This window comes from Rhinatrema bivittatum, chromosome 3 (genome assembly GCF_901001135.1).
Source record: "Rhinatrema bivittatum chromosome 3, aRhiBiv1.1, whole genome shotgun sequence".
Lineage (NCBI taxonomy): Eukaryota > Metazoa > Chordata > Amphibia > Gymnophiona > Rhinatrematidae > Rhinatrema > Rhinatrema bivittatum.
In genome coordinates, this window is record NC_042617.1 from 522,230,789 (window position 1) to 522,251,040 (window position 20,252).

A 20,252-nucleotide genomic window follows, 5' to 3' on the forward strand; every position below is an offset into this window, starting at 1 on the left:
CCAACACAACCCCCCCCCCACACACACTCTTACTCCCCTGGATTTTCTCATACACACTCATGCTCTCACTCTTACTGGCTCCATCACATACACACAAACACACACCCAGGCAAGCTCCCAATCATTCTCACACAAACACATACCCATAGGCAAGCTCCCAGTCATTCTCACACTGACCCCCAGGCAGGCTCCCATTCATTTTCACACCACTCCCTCCCCATCCCCCAGGCATGCACACATTCATTCTCACACACACAGATCCCCAGGCAGGCACCAATTCATTCACAAACACACGTGCACCACACACAGGCAGGCACCTATTCTCACACATACAAACCCCAGGAAGATACCCATTCATTCTCATACACACATACACCCCCAGGCTGACTCCCATTCATACACATGCACACACTAAAGACAGACCCCCTCTCTTTCTTTTGCCAGCAACCTCAGAGCCTCTCTCATTCCTCTGCTGCCACTGTCACTGCTGCCGTGTAGCTATTGGGGAGGTGCTGATTGCTGCTACTGGCACTGAAACCCATTCTGCTGCCTCCTCTCTGCAGGCCCCGTGGGCTTCCACTTCCTCCATGCTGATCTCGTACATTGTGAGATCCACATAGGGAAAGTGCTACTCTTGCACATTCCCAAAGATTACATGTGCCAATAAGTAAAAAGTAATTTTTTTTTTACTTTGCTGTCCTATCTTAGTTATCTAATGGGTTGGTCACAGGATTTTTTTTTCCACCTTTCCTTTCTTAATTTTTTTTGCCAATTCCTTTTATATTGTCTTTTTTTCCATTTCTTTTCTCTCCATCTTCTTCCCTCAAACACAGTCAGGTTCTCATTCTCACATGGTTTCTCTCTCTCTCTCTCACACACACACACAGGCTCTCTCTCATACAATCATTCATACATACAGTCTCTCACTGGCATATGCTGTCTGACTCACACACCCAGGCTCTCTCTCACTCCCACATGCTATCTTGCTCAAGCACGGGCTCTCACTGTCACATGCTTTCTCTCATACAATCATTCATACACACAGTCTCTCACTCTCACATGCTGTCTTGCTCAAGCACAGGCTCACTGTCACATGCTGTCTCTCTCACACACACATTTAGGTCTCTCACTGCAAACATTTAGGTCCTCACTCCCACACACAGTCTCTCAACTCATCTCATACACGCACACATACACACTCTACAGATCCTCAGCCTCTCTCTCACCTCTGGGCCTCCTGTTCACGGGTCGCCGTAGGATGGGCTCTGCAGCGGCCCTGGTCTTCTCGGGCCGCCCGCGATGTGGGATTCGCGGCGGCCTGTAAGCGCTGCTCCTCTTCTGTACGTGTCTGATGCTCCTCCTCCTTCCGGTACGCGGCTAATGCTCCTCTTCCGGCACACGGCTGATGCTCCTCCTCCTTCCTGCCCGCGCGGCTCCGGCAACATTTTTCTTCCAGGTCTGCGGGGGCAGGAAGGAGGAGTATTTGCAGGCTTAGATTCGACCTTCGTCTTCGGGCCATGGTGACGTGAGGTCCGCCACGGCCCTGCCGATCTTCGGCGGCCGTATGAGCCTTCTTGTCGGCCACCAGCGGCTCGGCGCCCCCTAATGCTAGGCACCCTAGGCGATCACCTAGTTCGCCTAGTGCTTCCACCGGCCCTGGTCTTTAGACCTTGGACATCTTAGCTGCAGCCTTCCAAACAAGATGCTGTAGTTAGCCAACACTCCCTCTATCAGCATGCAAAAATTTGTGGGTGTGTATCTGATGCCTATTCGTAGGTTGGCTGCCTTCTGGTGGGGTTGCCACTTCTGGTGAGGTCAAGTCCCTCCCTTCCTAGTACTCTCTTCCAAGCCACACCTCTCCCTTTCTCTCCCTCCTTTTGAACTTGCTCTATCTGCTACCCCTCCCACTTGCTAAACTGTCTCTGCCTTACCCACCTTTCTCTTCCCTTCAGACTCTCCTGCTTTCTGCCCTCCACTTACCTCCTCCCACTACTTCTCGCCACCTCCTTTGCTCTACTTTTCTCTTTCCCTGTAGCACAACTCTCCTCGCCCTCCTCACCTGACCCACCTATCCTCTATCCTCCCTATCCAGACTCAACCCACTCATGTGTCTAAAGTCCACTCACACCCCTGTCACTTGCCATTCTCACTCCTTGCACACACGCAAACACTCTGTCCTTTTATATGTTAATCACAAAAGGACACACAGACAAATAAGACTTTCACTACAAACACACACATGCTTCTTGCACACACAGAGACACTGGACAATAGGAAAGATAAACACAAAGGAAAACAGAGATCAGATAAAACACTCAAGAAATCAATATCATCCTGTTTCCAACAGAGGCCAAAGTGCATGGGTAAAAATACCCGCGGACTTTGCAATTATACAGATAGATGTGAAAATTGCCTCCATAAAATTTTACTTCTTAGAACTTGTCAAGATAATTCTTAGATTTATGTAAACTGCAACTCCGTTCTCTGCAATAATTGTTGACCACAGTGTGTGAAAGGCTACAGAATTGCAAGCAAAATAAATGTTCAGCAAGGTTCCTTGGCTTCATTTGTAAACTGATACTGCCACCTTTTGGTAGAGATCTTAAGGCAAGCATGCTGTACTGTAACATATACCAGTCTCATACAGTATGGGGTAGATTTTCCAAGCTTTAATCTGGAACTATGCAGATAAAATTGGAGGTTATACTGGTAGAATGGTTGAATCTGTGTAAGAGACTTTTCAGCCAGCTAAAAGTATCCATGTAGTTTCCTAATGAGCCCAACTTTCAAAGCTAACTGTGGTACACATAAGTGGATGTGCAGAGATTTATGCAAGTATTTTAAAAACTGTATGGTGTGTACTGTGCAATTTATAAAATCCTATGTATTTATGCCCTTAAAGTATGGGTGAATGTTTGAAAATATAAAATTTTATTACATGTCAGAAAATGTTTACTTTCTCTACATGTTTTATAAATGTACTTGTGTTTATTTTTGGTGCGTAAAATAATGTAACATGTCCACCTGATAACCCTGAATTAAATACTGAGGCAGGTATTTTATGAAGTCTGCAAGTATACCATTCTGAAAATACTTGCGCATGTACTTGAACTCACCATTTTTCTGAAAGCTCCATCAGTTCACCCAGACCTTCTCTAGTTCACTTAGATAATTTAGCACTTCACTGTGAATCCCCACCAGTTCACCAGGACCTCCAACCCAAAAACTGCAGACAAAAGACAAGTCCAATTTAAATTGTGCAAATCCATTAATAGATGTAAAAATGTTAGGCTAAGTCCAGTAATATATACATGTATACTTCTTACAAAATAACAACTTGCAGTGTACATCTAAACCCCATCCCAGAACGGCCCTAGCCCATCCCTTTTTTTCCCTGTAAAATGTATGTACTATACTGCAAGCACATGCATACTCTCTAGTAGGTCGATATTCAGAAGCCATTTAGACGGATAACTGAAGTTATCCATCTAAAAGGCTAAACCGGCAAATTTATAGACTTATCCTGCTAAATTCTAGTGGATAACTTGTTAATTTAGTGCTCTGGGGAGCAGCAGAGTTAGCCACATAAGTTAACTGGATAACTCCAGGTATCAGGGATAGGGCACTGTGTGCAGGAAGATCACAACACTCCAGGTATCAGGGTTAGGGCACTGTGTGCAGGAAGATCACAACACTCCAGGTATCAGGGATAGGGCACTGAGTGCAGGAAGATCACAACACCCCTGGTATCAGGGATAGGGCACTGTGTGCAGGAAGATCACAACACTCCAGTTATCAGGGATAGGGCACTGTGTGCAGGAAGATCACAACACTCCAGGTATCAGGGATAGGGCACTGTGTGCAGGAAGATCACAACACTCCAGGTATCAGGGTTAGGGCACTGTGTGCAGGAAGATCACAACACTCCAGGTATCAGGGATAGGGCACTGAGTGCAGGAAGATCACAACACCCCTGGTATCAGGGATAGGGCACTGTGTGCAGGAAGATCACAACACTCCAGGTATCAGGGATAGGGCACTGTGTGCAGGAAGATCACAACACTCCAGGTATCAGGGTAGGGCACTGCATCCAGGTATCAGGGATAGGGCACTGCCTGCAGGAAGATCACAACACCCCTAGTATCAGGGATAGGGCACTGCCTGCAGGAAGATCACAACTCTCCCGGTATCAGGGATATGGTACTGCATGCAGGAAGATCACAACACTCCCGTTATCTGGAATAGGGCACAAGTTCTAGTCACATTGACTGATCACATTACTTTTTTTGTCAAGCTGTTTCCATTTCCCATCCCCCCAACCATCACCTCAGTGGGAACCTTGGTAACATCAATAGATAAGAGGGCAGCCAGCCAATAGGAATACATATTCATTCCTAACTGACCTTTACTGACCTGGAAAGTGTCAATTTGTATCATTTTCTGTTAGTGCGCACTAACAATGGTTAGTGCGCACTAACTCCCATTAGTGCGCACTAACACGATTAAACGATTTTTAACGATAAATCGTTAGAATTTCTATTGTATTGTGTTCTTTAACGATTTAGGACGATATTAAAAGTATCGGACGATAATTTTAATCGTTGAAAAACGATTCACATCCCTACAAGATACACATATCTCGCTAACTTTAAGATAGCTGGGTATATTCAGCAGTGCAACTAACTATGCCACTGAATATACCTTGCTAGTTAGCCAGCTAAGTTTTTCAGCTAACTAGCTGAGCTACTCAGCAACTGAATATTGTCCCCTACATTTATAAAATACAATGTAAGTGTATATATAGTATTTACATGCATGTTTGTATTTATATTTACGAAACTCATTTGAAAATACACTCCAATGGGTGTACTTTTAGCTATAGTATAATAGACGAATTCCTGGAGGTGTAACTGAGAGGAGAAAATTATCCATATATGTTGAAATGCAGTTCCAGATAATGAAATCACAAAGGTGACTGCATATGGAAGAGGGATGGTGAGAGTCATATATATTGCAGTGATGTTGGAAATGCATCATGCTAGTCTGAGTGGGGGCTTTCCCAATATCCTATGTGGGTTTCTTTTTAGATACACAGGATCTTTGAATCCTTATTTTTAACATAGGATCTAATCACTTTTGTTTGCCATAAGTAGGGTAATTGCATTTTGCTAGAACATTTCCTAAATTCTAAATCTGGGTGAACCAGAGTGAGACAAAGTTTATATTTTCCATGTGGAACATTAAATTGTTATACTAACTGAAAGATAAAATACTTTGGGAAATAAATAAATAAATACAATTTTTAAGATATTCACATTGCCTGACTGGCCTTGGGTACCTTTGACTTTGAAAATTTAAGGACTGTCAAGTGCCTCAGGTACCTCCATACTGTTGCGCTGGGAGTGGACTCTTGGCCTGGTGCAGGATTGGTATGGCCCTCCGGTCGGACCCGGAGAGCGCCTGCCACCAGGAGGCAGAGCACAGGAGGAGACAGGCTAGCTGGAGCTTCACCAATAGCAACCCAGGGTTCCCTCAGGTTGAGCTCTTGGTTACTCGGGCTGCCTGGTCTTAGGTGGGCCTTGCAGGTTCTACTAGAGAGAAATTTCAAAGGAGTGCCCACCACGAACAAGGGTGCGCGATCAGTGCTCAGACAAGGAAGTCCAGAGGTCGCAGGAGGCCAGAATAGAGTTTTTCATGTAGATAAGCAGCTGAAGTAGCCATGCTGTCTGGGTACGTCTTCCGTGCCACTAGGTGGCAGAGCTCTCTAAGGCCTGGATTTATCAAAATGCGATAAGTATCACATGCGATAGCAAAAGGGGTGTGGTTTATACTAATATACAGTTTATTGCAATTTGCACTAATGGTCCTCCATCTCATCTACTGTTCAAAGGTACTTCCATCCCAATATCCAAATCAGCAAAAAATTTAGGTGTGACCATTAACACCGATTTATTTTTAAAACAACATATATCATTGGTAACAAAGAACTCTTTTTACAAATTACAACTTTTGAAACAACTTCGACCTCTGCTTTTTTTTCATGATTTTCACACTATTCTGCAATCTCTTCTTTCTTCTGGGCTTGACTACTGTAATTCTCTTTACATAGGTCTTCCGGGTAGCACACTTCATTCACTTCAATTAGTTCAGAACGCAGCTGCACGTATCTTACCAGGTTCTTCATTAAAAAATCATATTACCCCCATACTTCAGTCCTTACATTGGTTACTGATTAAATATAGAATACAGTTCAAAATTTTAACTATTGTTCACTCTCTTATTCATAACTCTAACTCTACTACTCTGTGTTCACTTCTTTGTATATATAAACCATCCAGACACTTAAGATCAATGAACAAACATCTTTTAGATATACCATCACCTAGACTGGCTCATCTTGATATCACCAGGAAAAGAGCTTTCTCTATATCAGGTCCAACTCTTTGGAACGCTTTACCAGATTCATTAAGATCTATTTCAAATTCAAAACAATTCAAAAAATCTCTGAAAACATATTTCTTTCAAATCGCATTTAAAGACTCACCCTCTAAATAATCAAACAATGATCATCAATATGGCACACTATTTCTTTTATGTAGAATTATTATTTATAACTATTGATTATTTTTTCCTTACTTTTTATTTTATATTCTCATATATTTTTTTAACTTTTAATATTGCTTTTTTATTTATTATTTCTATGTTTTTTTTTCAATTATATTGTACTCCGTTTTGACTAAACTCTGTTTGTAAAGGCGGTATATTAACAATTTTAAATAAATAAATGATTACCTATGCAAAGAGCTAAGATAGTGCAATAACCTTTTCAATACCTGATGTATTTCTTGCATTCAATCATGGAGAGAGAGAGAGAGAAACTAGCTGTAATGTTCCCTCCCTAGATAGGTATTTGTATCCCTATGGTAGGCCCACCTAGTAACTCGAGGTGAGATTTAGGTATTAGTGTAGGGCAGTGGTTCTCAACCCTGTCCTGGGGACCCCCCCCAGCCAGTCGGGTTTTCATGATATCCACAATGAATATGCATGAGAGAAAATTTGCATACACTTCCTCCATAGCATGCAAATTTTCTCTCATGCATATTCATTGTGGATATCATGAAAACCTGACTGGCTAGTGGGGTCCCCAGGACAGGGTTGAGAACCACTGGTGTAGGGGGTTAGGGGCCACTTTGACATTCAACGTGAGAATTACGAACAGAACAGTGGTCTCTTTTGAAGATTTGATGGCCGTTGGAGTGAGGAAACTCACCCAAAGATGAGATTTGTGCAATGTTCTCTCTACACCCAAAGATGAGATTTGTGCATTGTTCTCTCTACCTAGCTTGATGTTTCCCAGGTACAGAGTCCATAAAGCTAGGTAGAGAGAACATTGCACAAATCTCATCTTTGGGTGAGTTTCCTCACTCCAACGGCCATCAAATCTACACAAGAGACCACTGTTCTGTTCGTACATCTCACGTTGAATGCCAAAGTGTCCCCTAACCCCCTACACTAATGCCTAAACCTCACCTCTAGTTACTAGGTGGGCCTCCCATAGGGATACAAATACCTATCTAGGGAGAAAACACTATAGCTAGTCCCAGTCTGTCTCAGTCAGTCAGTCTGTCTCTCTCATGCTACTAAGAGCTTCAAACCTCCTAAAATAGGCCTTTCAGGATACATCATGATATGCAATAAAACCTTACCACCCTGTAACACAATCTATTGTACAGCTTAACACTAATGAAAAAGGTATAGTTAAAATCAACATTAAGTCTGTGTGATAGCACTTCACAGACTGGCTAACCCAGCCTGCCCCTAACTCCTCCTGTTTTTCAAATTTGCATCGCACCATACAATGTGGTGCTATTGCATGCATTAGAGACGTGTTCACATGCAGTAAGGGCCTTTTGCATGCAATAAGCCCTTAACGCATGAAAAACACATTTTGATAAATGAGGGGGAAAGTCTTTCAGCTAGGTGGTCCCTCCTGTATACTGACAGAATTACCTCAGTCTCCTCAGTCAGTTTTTTTCCACAAGACTGTTAGGGCACGCGGAGCTCTTTCTCCAGAGAAAGTTATATTCTGTGAGTCTTAAAAAAGTTAAAAGTTAAAAGAAATGATTACCTCAGGTAAAAACATCTTAACATCCAAACAAGGAAAGCCTCGTCTAGGCTTTAAATTCTGTTCCTGTGGTCAGTTAATTTCGGCTACAGATAGCCACATCTCCTGCCACTTTTGCCTCGGGACCCACGACCAGTCGACTTGTGAGGACTGCAAGAAAATGTCCCCTCAGGACCAGAGGCAGAGAGAAAATCAAGAGCTGAGATCCAGGACTTCGGGCTCTTATGCCTCTTCAGAAGTCTCTGTCAGATCAGTTCCAGCTCCAATGTTGAAGAAAAAGTCCCCTTTGAAGAAGAGGGCCTCTTCAGTTGACCCCCACAGGTCAGGACACCGTCCGCTAAGCGCCAGCTGAAAATCAGCTCAGAGCACGGGAGATGCGTCGGAGGCATCACGGCCGCATGCTTCACTGATGCATGCATCGAGATCGACACATTGATGCCGGACTCGACATCGAAGCACCAACGCATTGAAGCACTGATGCATCGAAGCACCGACGCACTGCTACATCGATGCATCAACTCTACATCAACACATTCGACGCAGAAACATAGAAACATAGAACTGATGGCAGAAGAAGACCAAACGGCCCATCCAGTCTGTCCAGCAAGTTTCGCACTTTTTTTTTTCTCATACTTATCTGTTACTCTTGGCTCTTAGTAACCTTTTGCTTCTATTTCCCTTCCACCCCCACCATTAATGTAGAGAGCAGTGTTGGAACTGCATCTAAGTGAAATATCTAACTTAATTAGTTAGGGGTAGTGACCGCCGCAATAAGCAGCTACACCCATGCTTATTTGTTTACCCAGACTATGTAATTCAGGCCTTGTTGGTTGTTGTCTGTATATAGATCCACTTTTCTTCATTCCCCCTGCCGTTGAAGCAGAGACTTATGCTGGATATGCATTGAAAGTGAAGTATCAGACTTTCTCCCCTACCGTTAAAGCAGAGAGCTATGCTGGATATGCGTGAAGTATCAGTCTTTCTCCCCTGCCGTTGAAGCAGAGAGCTATGCTGGCTATGCATTGAAAGTGAAGTATCAGACTTTCTCCCCTGCCGTTGAAGCAGAGAGCTATGCTGGATATGCCAGAAGTATCAGTCTTTCTCCCCTGCCGTTGAAGCAGAGGGCTATGCTGGATATGCATGAAGTATCAGTCTTTCTCCCCTGCCATTGAAGCAGAGAGCTATGCTGGATATGCATTGAAAGTGAAGTATCAGGCTTATTTGGTTTGGGGTAATAACCTCTGTAAAAAGCAAGCTACTCCCCGCTTTTTTGCGAATGCAAATCCTTATTTCCACATTTCCTCTTGCTGTTGAAGCTTAGAGCAATGTTGGAGTCTTAGAGCAATGTTGGAGTCGCATTAACCATGTGTATGTTTATTGAATAAGGGTATTATCTCCAGGTAGTAGCCGTCATTCCTGCGAGCCACCCACTCTTCATTCACGTCCTCTAGACTTTATGGATCCACAGTGTTTATCCCACGCCCCTTTGAAGTCCTTCACAGTTCTGGTCTTCACCACTTCCTCCGGAAGGGCATTCCAGGCATCCACCACCCTCTCCGTGAAGAAATACTTCCTGACATTGGTTCTGAGTCTTCCTCCCTGGAGCTTCAAATCGTGACCCCTGGTTCTGCTGATTTTTTTCTGACGGAAAAGGTTTGTTGTTGTCTTTGGATCATTAAGACCTTTCAAGTATCTGAAAGTCTGTATCATATCACCTCTGCTCCTCCTTTCCTCCAGAGTGTACATATTTAGATTCTTCAATCTCTCCTCATAAGTCATTTGATGAAGACCATCCACCTTTTTCGTTGCCCTTCGCTGGACCGCCTCCATCTTGTCTCTGTCTCTTTCGAGATACGGTCTCCAGAACTGAGCACAGTACTCCAGGTGAGGCCCTAAGAAGCATCACTCAGGTCACAAAAGACGCAGAGAAGCTTCACCAACACAGGAGATGAGTAGCGCTCAAACTACATCTCCACTTTCTATGTCAGATGAGTCCCCATTTTCACCTGGGGCACTGTCTCATATTTCCATTGACTCCAAGGGTTCGGATAATCCTCCTTCACCAACCAAGGAGCCTCTTCCACCTGCTCTTCCACCCCATGTAAGACACTTACAAGATCAGTCTACATCAGGCTTAGCAAACCAAACTGTTTCTCAGATTACTACTCTTCTGACTCAATTTCTACAGTCATTAGAGCAATCTCAGTTACCACCAAAACTGCTTCCGTCTATACCACAAGCAGATCCGGTACAACCATCTAAGATTCTGATCATGCCACTGGATGTCCCAATCTCCCCAGCATCTCCTTTGGAGGATCCCTCTTCAGATTCATCCACGGGTTACCCATCTGACCCAGATGAGATACCTCCAGAGCCTTCATCACCACCAGAGGACCTTACCTATTCTCAGTTCATAGACAAGGTGGGTCAATTACTCAACATAGAGACCAAGAAGATACCAGATCCTCATCAAGAGATGCTGGGTATCCTCAAAATATTGGACATGCCATCTGAACCAGTGGCCCTTCCACAACACACTGCATTGACAGCTTTACTGGAGAAATCTTGCACTACTTGACAGTTCCTCCAACATCTCGTAAAGTTGACCTGAAATATAGAATGAAGGATTCTCCTTTCTATATCACTGTTCAACTTCCACACCAGTCAGCGGTAGTTGAGTCGGCGATGCAAAAGGCTCACAAATCCAGAATTTACTCCAACACACCGCCGACTAAAGATAATAAGATATTGGATGACTTCGCAAAGAAGGCATATTCCTCTGCGATGCTCAATGCCTGCATTCAAAACCACCAGTTTTATATAACACAATATCTTTTCGAGAGTCTGCAAGTATTGCAACCACATCTTCAGCAATCCTCAGCAGATACTTCCTTACCTCCTCAATACTATAACCTTGAGGAAGGTATGTGGCATTTACTGAGATCCATCTATGAAGGTTTGGATGTTTCATCTAAGACTTCAGCAAATGCCTTAGCAGCCAGACGCCTCGCGTGGTTGCGATCTAGTACCATAAGGGACGGTGTCCACGACAAATTGGCTAATTTACCATGTCATCCAGACAATTTGTTTGGAGATCAGTTCACTGATACTGTAACAAAACTCAAAGAGCAAAAAACAGCAGTTCTTGCCTTAATATCGCCGCAACACTCACATACTTCACGACGTCAGTATGCTGCTTCGACTTCTTATCGTAGGTCTTCTTATAAGACCTTTAGACCTTACACTTATTATAAGGCTCAGTACAATCAGCCATCAAGGCAACAGACTTTCAGATATACAGGCTTCTCCCTCCAATGCTGTGTCTCACACACACCCAGGTTTCTCACTCTCATGCTCACTCTCTTCACATGCACAGGCTTCTCATTCCCATAATCACTTTCTCTCTGTTACACACACACCAGTCTCTTTCATTTCCATGCTCACTCTCCACGTGCACAGGCTTCTCATTCCCTGAATCACATTCTCTCACACCAGTCTTTTTCTCTCACACACACCGTCACCTTACCAAGCAGTCTCTCTCATGCATGCACACTCACCCAGGTTTCTCACTCCCATGCTTTCTTTCACCCCCACAACACCAGGCTTCTTACGCCCATGCTTTCCCACATACCCAGACTTCTCACTTCCATGCTTTTTCTCTCTCACACACACACACATCAGTCACCTCCCTGACTAATGTCTCACACTCTCACATACACATCAGTCATCTCCTTGAGTAGTCACTTTCATTGTCTCTCACATACACACACACATCAGCTCTCTGACCAGTCAATCACACACAGGCTGGCTGGCTGCTTCTCTCTCTTTCTCTCACTCACTTCCTCTCCCCCCCCCCCCCCCCCGGAGCACAAATGGGAGCTGCAGCAGCCCCCACAGGCTAAGAAAGAAGAATCCCATCGACCGTGGGAGGCTCATGCTGCTGACTCCTTTCTCGATTACCGACTGCTTCAATTGCTCGGGGACCGATGCTGCAGCCGCCGCTGCTACTTTATCATGCGGCATGGCTCTTTCTCCTTCCCGCGCACCGCTCCGTGTATCACTTCCTGTTCTGGGTCACGGGAGGGGGGGGGGCGCGGGAAGAAGAAAAGGCCAGCCGCGGGTGCCACAGCTTCTTCTAGCACCGCTGCCGTTCCCACTGGGCTTGAATGTTCTGACAGCCCAGCGGCAACGGCAGCGGGAGAGACCGGGAGCACGCGACACACCAGCCGGTGCTTGGCGGCGCCGCGGACCGGCAAAAAACTCCCACGGCCCGGTCCCGGTCCGCGGTCTGGTGGTTGGGGACCCCTGCCTTAGGCGACCCCTAGCAAATCGTCATTCGACCCCCAAAGGGGTCGTGACCCCTTTGGGGGTCACGACCCCTTTGGGGGGTTCTCCATCTAGAACCGCTGCTCTAGATGGAGAACCTATTTCATGTCATACCTTAGTATCCAGGTTTATGAAAGGCGTATTACACCTCCGTCCACCTGTACACAAACCACCGGTACTGTGGGACATTAATACAGTTCTAGAACAGTTGATGCTTTCACCCTTTGAACCCTTAGAAACTTGTCACCTGCGCTACCTTTCCTGGAAGGTGTTTTTTCTGGTTGCTTTAACTTCTGCAAGGAGAGTTAGTGAATTGCAAGCCTTAGTTCACTACCCTCCTTATTTTCAATTTCACCATGACAAGGTGACCCTACGCACTCACCCTAAGTTTCTACCAAAGGTGATTTCCAGTTTCCACATTAACAAGACCTTCACCTTGCCTACATTTAATCCTAAACCTCATGCTAACGCTAATGAGAAGAAATTACACACTTTAGATTGCAAACGCGCTCTAGCGTACTACAAAAAACACACGCTTTCACCCAATCGACCTTCACAACTATTTCTTTCATTCAATCCGAAAGCTCCAGGAAGTCCTGTGACAAAAAGAACTTTACCCACATGGATATCGAACTGTTTACAGTTTTGTTATCAACAAAGGTCGCAAACTTTACCTGAAACACCTAAGGCGCATCAGGTGCATGCCATGGCAGCCTCGATCGCCTCTCTACATCAAGTTCCTATCCTAGTCATATGTAAAGTGGCGACATGGTCCTCGCTTCACACCTTCACATCCCACTTATTGTTTAGATAAACAAATGGCGAATGATGCACTAGTGGGACAGACTATCCTTCAGAAGAGCACAGATTCCTAGGGGTGTGCATTCATTTCCTACGTATTTATAATCCGCAACATATAGGGCCATATTCGTTGTATTCGTGGGGAAGCGAAATGTATCGCGATTCCCCACGAATACAACGAATGTTCGCCGAATTATTCGGCCGTCTGAAGGAGCCAATTTAAACAAACCCCCCACCCTCCTGACCCCCCCAAGACTTATCAAAACTCCCTGGTGGTCCAGTGGGGGGTCCAGGAGCCATCTCCTGCACTCACACCCTCGGCTGCCGGTATTCAAAATGGCACCGATAGCCTTTGACCTACTATGTCACAGGGGCTACCGGTGCCATTGGTCAGCCCCTGTCACATGGTAGAGCACAAGATGGCGCCGATGACCATGTGACAGACGCCTTTGCTCTCCCTTGGAATTCAGGCCTTCTATATGCGTATCCTCCAATACCGCTTATGACCAAAACTCTAGTGAAACTACAACAGGACAAGGGGTCCATGATACTCATAGCCCCATATTGGCCTCAACAAGTATGGTTTCCCACACTTCTAGACCTCTCAATCAGGGATCCCATTCACCTGTGGGTAGCTCCCACTCTCATAACTCAGGATCAGGGTCGGTTGCGCCATCCCAACCTTCAATCCCTATCCCTGACAGCATGGATGTTGAAAGCTTGATTTTACAACCACTCAGTCTTTCAACCAATGTATCTCAAGTGCTTATAGCTTCACGTAAACCTTCAACACGAAAGAACTATTCTTCGAAATGGAAAAGGTTTACTTTGTGGTGCAGCCAAAAGAGTATTGATCCTTTCACCTGCCCCACAACTTCTCTACTAGACTACTTATGCCATCTTTCAGACTCTGGTCTCCAGACTTCATCTGTAAGAGTCCATTTAAGTGCAATCTCAGCTTACCATAACAGGATGGGAGATGCACCAATATACACACAACCTCTTGTCAGTAGGTCTATGAGAGGTTTAATTCAGCTTAAACCACCAATTCAGCCACCAGTCATGGAATGGGACCTGAATCTGGTCTTAACAAGACTCATGCGTTCTCCTTTCGAACCCATGAATTCCTGTGATGTTAAATTTCTCACATGGAAGACTATCTTCCTCATAGCCATTACATCGGCTAGAAGGGTTAGTGAGTTACAAGCACTTGTCACGTAATCACCCTATACAAAATTCCTTCATGACAGAGTGGTTCTCCGTACACATCCAAATTCCTTCCCAAGGTAGTTACGGAATTCCACTTGAACCAATCCATAGTTTTACCCATATTCTTCCCACGGCCTCATTCTCACCAAGGAGAACGGGCCTTACATACCTTGGACTGTAAACGTGCCTTAGCATTTTACTTAGACCGCACTGCAGTCCATAGAAAATCCACTCAGCTCTTTGTATCTTATGATCCAAACAAACCGGGTAAAGCAGTGGGTAAACATACTCTATCCAACTGATTAGCAGATTGCATACAGTTTTGCTATGAAAAAGCAGACCTTCCTCTCCAAGGGCGAGTAAAGGCACATTCAGTAAGAGCAATGTCAACCTCAGTAGCACACTATCGTTCAGTGCTAATTCTTGACATATGTAAAGCAGCAACATGGAGTTCACTTCACACCTTTGCAGCTCATTACTGTTTGAACAAACAGGGATGACAAGATTCAGCCTATGGACAATCTGTCTTAAAGAACTTGTTTCCAGCTTAATCCCAACTCCTTCTACATCTAACCTGCTGTGATCTTCGGCTGCCTCATTTTCACCAACAATATTTCACTGTTGCTTCACTACAAAATGACTCAGCCTCTAGCTTGCTAATCACCCATATGTGAGGACTAGCATCCTGCTTGTCCTGGGATAAAGCAAAATTGCTTACTTTTTAATAGGTGTTATCCCAGGACAGCAGGATGTAGTCCTCACGAAACCCACCCGCCTCCCCGTGGAGTTGGGTCCGATACGTTTTATTATTTTATTTTTTGCTAAAGCTTATTGCTACATACGAGACTGAAGAGAGACCCCTGTGGCAGAGAATATCATGGCATGCTGGGCATGCTCAGTGGCCTCACAGGGCCAGTCAAACGTTTCTAGAAACTTTGACAGAAAGGTTTCCCGCAATAGGGCTCCGTCAGTGATGTCACCCATATGTGAGGACTACATCCTGTTGTCCTGGGATAACACCTATTACAAGGTAAGTAATTTTGCTTTACTGTTCTAGATGTTCCCTGTATCAAACAAAAGGAAACGCTTGACTTCCTGCACCATTAAGTTGTATGTAAACTGATGTGATATGTAAATCGAACACTGGTATATAAAAACAAACAAACAAATAAATAAACAAATGTGCATATACTGGATCTCTAATGTTTGGAAATGTATTTGATGCATATTCATTATAGATATCCTGAAAACCAGAGCAGTTAGGTGTACCTCCATAACAGTTGGGATAGACTGGCCTAAAGTTTATACCTACTGAAAGTGTGCATGCATATTCATGTTTTTAGAGGTAAGACCATTAATCAAGGAAATACAGTGGCTTTAATTTTTCCTTTGGTCCTTCTCTTCACTTTGTTCCTCTTATTCACTGACAGGTGCTGGATGAAGCCGACTTAGATAATGACAATATGCTGAATTTTTCAGATTTTGAAAATGCCATGTCAAGGACTCCTGATTTCTTAAAGTAAGAACTGTTAGAATTGTATCTAGAATTGCAATCAAAGTTCCTAGCTGGCTATCTAGACGCATGAGCAGATTCCATTTAGAAAATTATGTTGCAAGCAGGACCTTTTTACAAATAATATGCTATAAATATTTAGGAGCCAATATACTAAAGCAGGAATAGCCAACTCCAGTCCTCAAGAGCCACAAATAGGTTTGATTTTCAGGATATTGACAATGAATATGTATGAAATAGATTTGCATGCACTGCCTCCATTATATGCAAATTTATCTTGTATACATTCATTATGGATGTCCTGAAAACCAGGCCTTGTTCTGGCTCTTGAGGACTGGAGTTGGCCACCCCTGTAAACCGCTGTGATTTTTTAAATTTTGAATGGCTGTATATCAAATTTTATTAAACCTAAACCTACTAACCTTACTCTTTCTTTATCATCCAGACCAGACAAAAAGGTTATGTCCCTGCTGCCAGCAGATGGAGACTAAGAAAAAAGCTCAAAGCTGACTTCATTCTCTCTACAGGGGGTGATTCTGCCTTCAGCTTTTCAGCATTTCTCTGTCTCTAGCAGATGGTGCAGACATGTGGACTGGTGCTGCTCCCGGGAACTCTTTAGGCCCAGGTTCCTAGTGAAGCAATGGCCTAGTATTGGGGGCACTCTGGGCTATGGTCTTGGCAGGACTGATTCTTCCTTCCCCAGGAACCAACTCAGTTGGGATCTGAGTTCCCACACTAATGGATTAAGCACCAGGTGGTCCCTGGTGACTTTGTTCCTTTGGTGGGTCTGGCAGCAGTTGCTACTGATAGCATATACTTCCTCTATTCATGGAAAGCAACAGGAAGGCAATAAAGTTGATTTGAAAAAAAAAAAAGGTTTGCAGCATAGCCTTTTCCCTAGACTGCTTCCCAACCTCATATGGTGCTGGGCTGGATTTAGTCTTGGTCAGAGTATCTGATGTGATCACTCTCTCCTTTCCCTCCCTCAACTTCCAGTAAGGCTATTAAAAGAGGGAGGCACAATACCACAGGTAATTCAAGGTAGCTCAGCATACTGCCTGGCTTGCAAGTAGGCAGGCACCAGGTGGGAGGGTGCAATCCATGGCATGTCAACACCCTGCCAAGAGCAAAACCAGGTGGGTTCTCCGGATCAAGCCCTGGCCCTTATAATAGAAGGCAGCACTGTAATCCTATGGAACAAGGCCTGATCAGCACTCCCATTTTGGCCAGGATCAGTAGACTTTTTATCATTGCTTTGCATCAAAAATAAAAATAAATCAAGCATTCCAGGTTTGTTACTTTCCTCTTCCCTCTGATAATCGAACAGGGAAGTTCCATGGGAGCTACATATTTTCCCTCAGGCATGACAGAGCCTGCACATCTCCAGTTTTATGAGTTATTTCAGCAGGCAACCTCACATGCATGTTGAAGCTCCTCTCTCCTGCCCTCCCAGATAGCTGAGTGATGGAGGGAATAGCTGGCAGAAACAGCTCTTTTCTCCTCTACACAAATGAAGCTTCCCATAGAGTCTTTTAAGGCTAAACTAGGCTTGTGAGGTTGTAGATTGCTGTAGCCAGGGCTAAAAAAATAAAATCCCAGGGTGGTCCTTTTGGGAAGCAACTTTGAATTTCTTCTTGAGCCCTTCCTAGCCTTTATCCATGTCCCTGCATGGAAAACCTTTAGGTTATCCTTGGCAACATATGGGGTACCTAGAGCACTCCACTCTCTGGGACAGTTTAGGGAATTGGCTGGACAAGAGGAAGAGGAGGAGATAGCTGATACAGCAGACAGAAACAGATTTCCTCTTCAAAAAGGGATAATGCCTCGATGGGGAGCTTTTTCAGGAGAGAGAAGTTGGTTACCCTTAATTTTGCAATAGAACCTCTTGTAGTTCTTGGATAAGAAGTGAAAGGCAGCAAGTTTTAGAGAGCTCCCTTATTCCTGGGTGTTCTTAGGCCTCACTCTCCAAGAAATTCCTGCTACTTCTGAATGCTGAAGATGGGATCTCCTCAGTATGAGACACCTTGTTCCAGCCTTAAGGTGGCCAAGATGATGAAGGATCTATATTCCCTTCCCTAGGAAGAGAAGGGTATGATGATGAATCACCTGGGGAAGTTGTCTTTTTTTTTTTAAAAAGACCACAACTGGTAAATGGAATCTCACCATTTAGGCTCTCCCATGATAGAAAGATTGAATCTCTGCATAATGACCTTTCTTTTTTCTATAGTCTCTTTTCCCAGGCAGCTATGTGCAATGGTCTTGTGACTCAAGTCTTCCTGTGTTGGATCCAGCATCCCTCAGAAGCAGCCATGGTGACCTTCCCTATAGGTAACAGTGTGCTGAAGGGGGAGGTCTCAAACTTGCAGCTGCTAGATAGATTCACAGCTAGTGAGTCTCTTATGGTGGAGGTAAGTGATATTAGGAATTGCTTCAGTTCGATCCCCCATGTGTCCTGGCCCAGGCTAGTTCAAGATGGGGCCACGGTGTTTATAGCCATGCTTCTCGGAGTTCCTACACAGAGTTATGGCCATTTAAATCTTGACCTTTGTCTACAGTTGTTCTCTGGAATGGTCCTGGGCCAAAGTTCAGAGGCAAGTTAAGGGTGCTTATCGTAAACCCCTCCTTCCCTCCAATTTCTCAATATTAGTCCTACTGGAGCCATTTCAGAGGCTATAAGCAATCTACTCAGGCATTGCTGTCTCTTCATTGTGGAGTTATTCCAAGATAATAGATTTAGCTGCTGTGTACTTGGCATGCTCCCTCATAGTGACTCTTGGAGTCTTCTGGTCGTACACCACACAGGAGGACTTCCCTGTCACCCTCAGTGTAGGCTTTGGTGGTGATGGTATTAGACAGATTTGGTCAGTCACAGGTTTTATTTATATTTTTTAAAGGACTTATTGACCACGCCCTCCAATGTTCGGGGTGTGTTACAATAAAGCAATCATAATAAAATGAACATAAAAATGAACAAAAACATAGTTAATGCAAATAATACAAAGCCTGGATATTAAAGCCTGAATAAAAATGAGGTTACAGAAGGCAAGTATTGGGTAACAATGCAAGAATTTGAAAAGTTATTTAAGATTCAGACAAATTTTTGAAGGCTTGACTGAATAGATGGTGTTTTAGGCTTTTTCTAAACTCCTTTGTTCTGGATAAGGATCTCAAATAAAGTGGGATAGAATTTCATATTATTAGACCAGCAATTAATAAAAGCATGTTCATAAGTTACTGCAAGTCTAGTGGTTCTAGGAGAGGGTACTTCAAGAAGGAATTGATTTTTTGTCCTTAAGCTACGTGAGGGAACATAAGAAATGCAAAATGGCAAGTAACCATGGACTTTTGACATTATATATTAAGCTATGTATTGTGGATAATATTTTGTATAATAGTCTCCAATGGACTGGTAACCAATGTAGAAAAAATAAAAATGGAGTAATATGATCATGTAATTTTGTGCTTGTTAATAAATGGGTAATGGAGTTTTGGACAAGTTAAAGAGGCCTGATTGTGGATTGAGGTAGACCAATATAGAGGGAATTACAATAGTCAATCCCTGTGAGTACTAATGATTGAAGGATTGTTCTAAAATCACTGGGTTCAAGTAAGGTTTTGTGGCCCTACTCCCTAAAAAGAGGTAGGGGCATAGCACTATTTATTTTAGGTCTCCTAGAATGTTCTATGAGTTCTCCTATTCTTCTGGTCCCCATACAAAATGGCAGACCTATTCCTGGGTGGTTCCCTACATGGATACACAAGCGTTCCCACTTATCTGCTGTAGGGGTTACTACCAGATATTTCTCACATGCATTATCCTGGATCCATTACGAACAGCTATCAGGTTATCCCCTTGTGCTAACCATGACCAGGGAGGGACTCTGGTGCTTTCTTTAGTCAGATGTCTGACAGGCAGAGTCAGAGCAGGAAAGCTGATCGGACACAGCCAGGGTTATGCAGATGTGGAACTTCTAAGCTGACTGTTCGTTATCCCAAACAGCAAGTAGTCCTTCCCAGTCTCTGGCATCTAGGGAATCCCTCTCGTATCCAAAGAATAAAGTAGTCTTATGGCCTTGGACTTCAAGAGATGAAGGCCTTACTCCTAGTGTCGAAATCTCCCAGAAAAAGACTGTATGCCCCATTCAGTCTGCCCAGCTCTCCAGTTAATTTAGCATTATAATTTTTATCACCTCCTTCGATATCCCCTGTTTTTATCCCATGCTTTCTTGAATTCAGATACTGTTTTTGTCTCCACCACTTCCACTGGGAGGCTGTTCT

At 44.0% G+C, this 20,252-nt stretch overlaps 1 protein-coding gene across 1 annotated transcript in view; it reads left to right on the forward strand.

Annotated features, from left to right (window-relative positions):
* CIB4 (calcium and integrin binding family member 4) overlaps positions 1-20,252 on the forward strand; it is a 407,942-nt gene that overhangs the window by 352,985 nt on the left and 34,705 nt on the right. Inside the window, exon 6 of the mRNA XM_029596244.1 lies at positions 15,892-15,980. Within this exon, the coding sequence (XP_029452104.1) occupies positions 15,892-15,980 (89 nt within the window). The remainder of the gene's footprint in view (positions 1-15,891; positions 15,981-20,252) is intronic.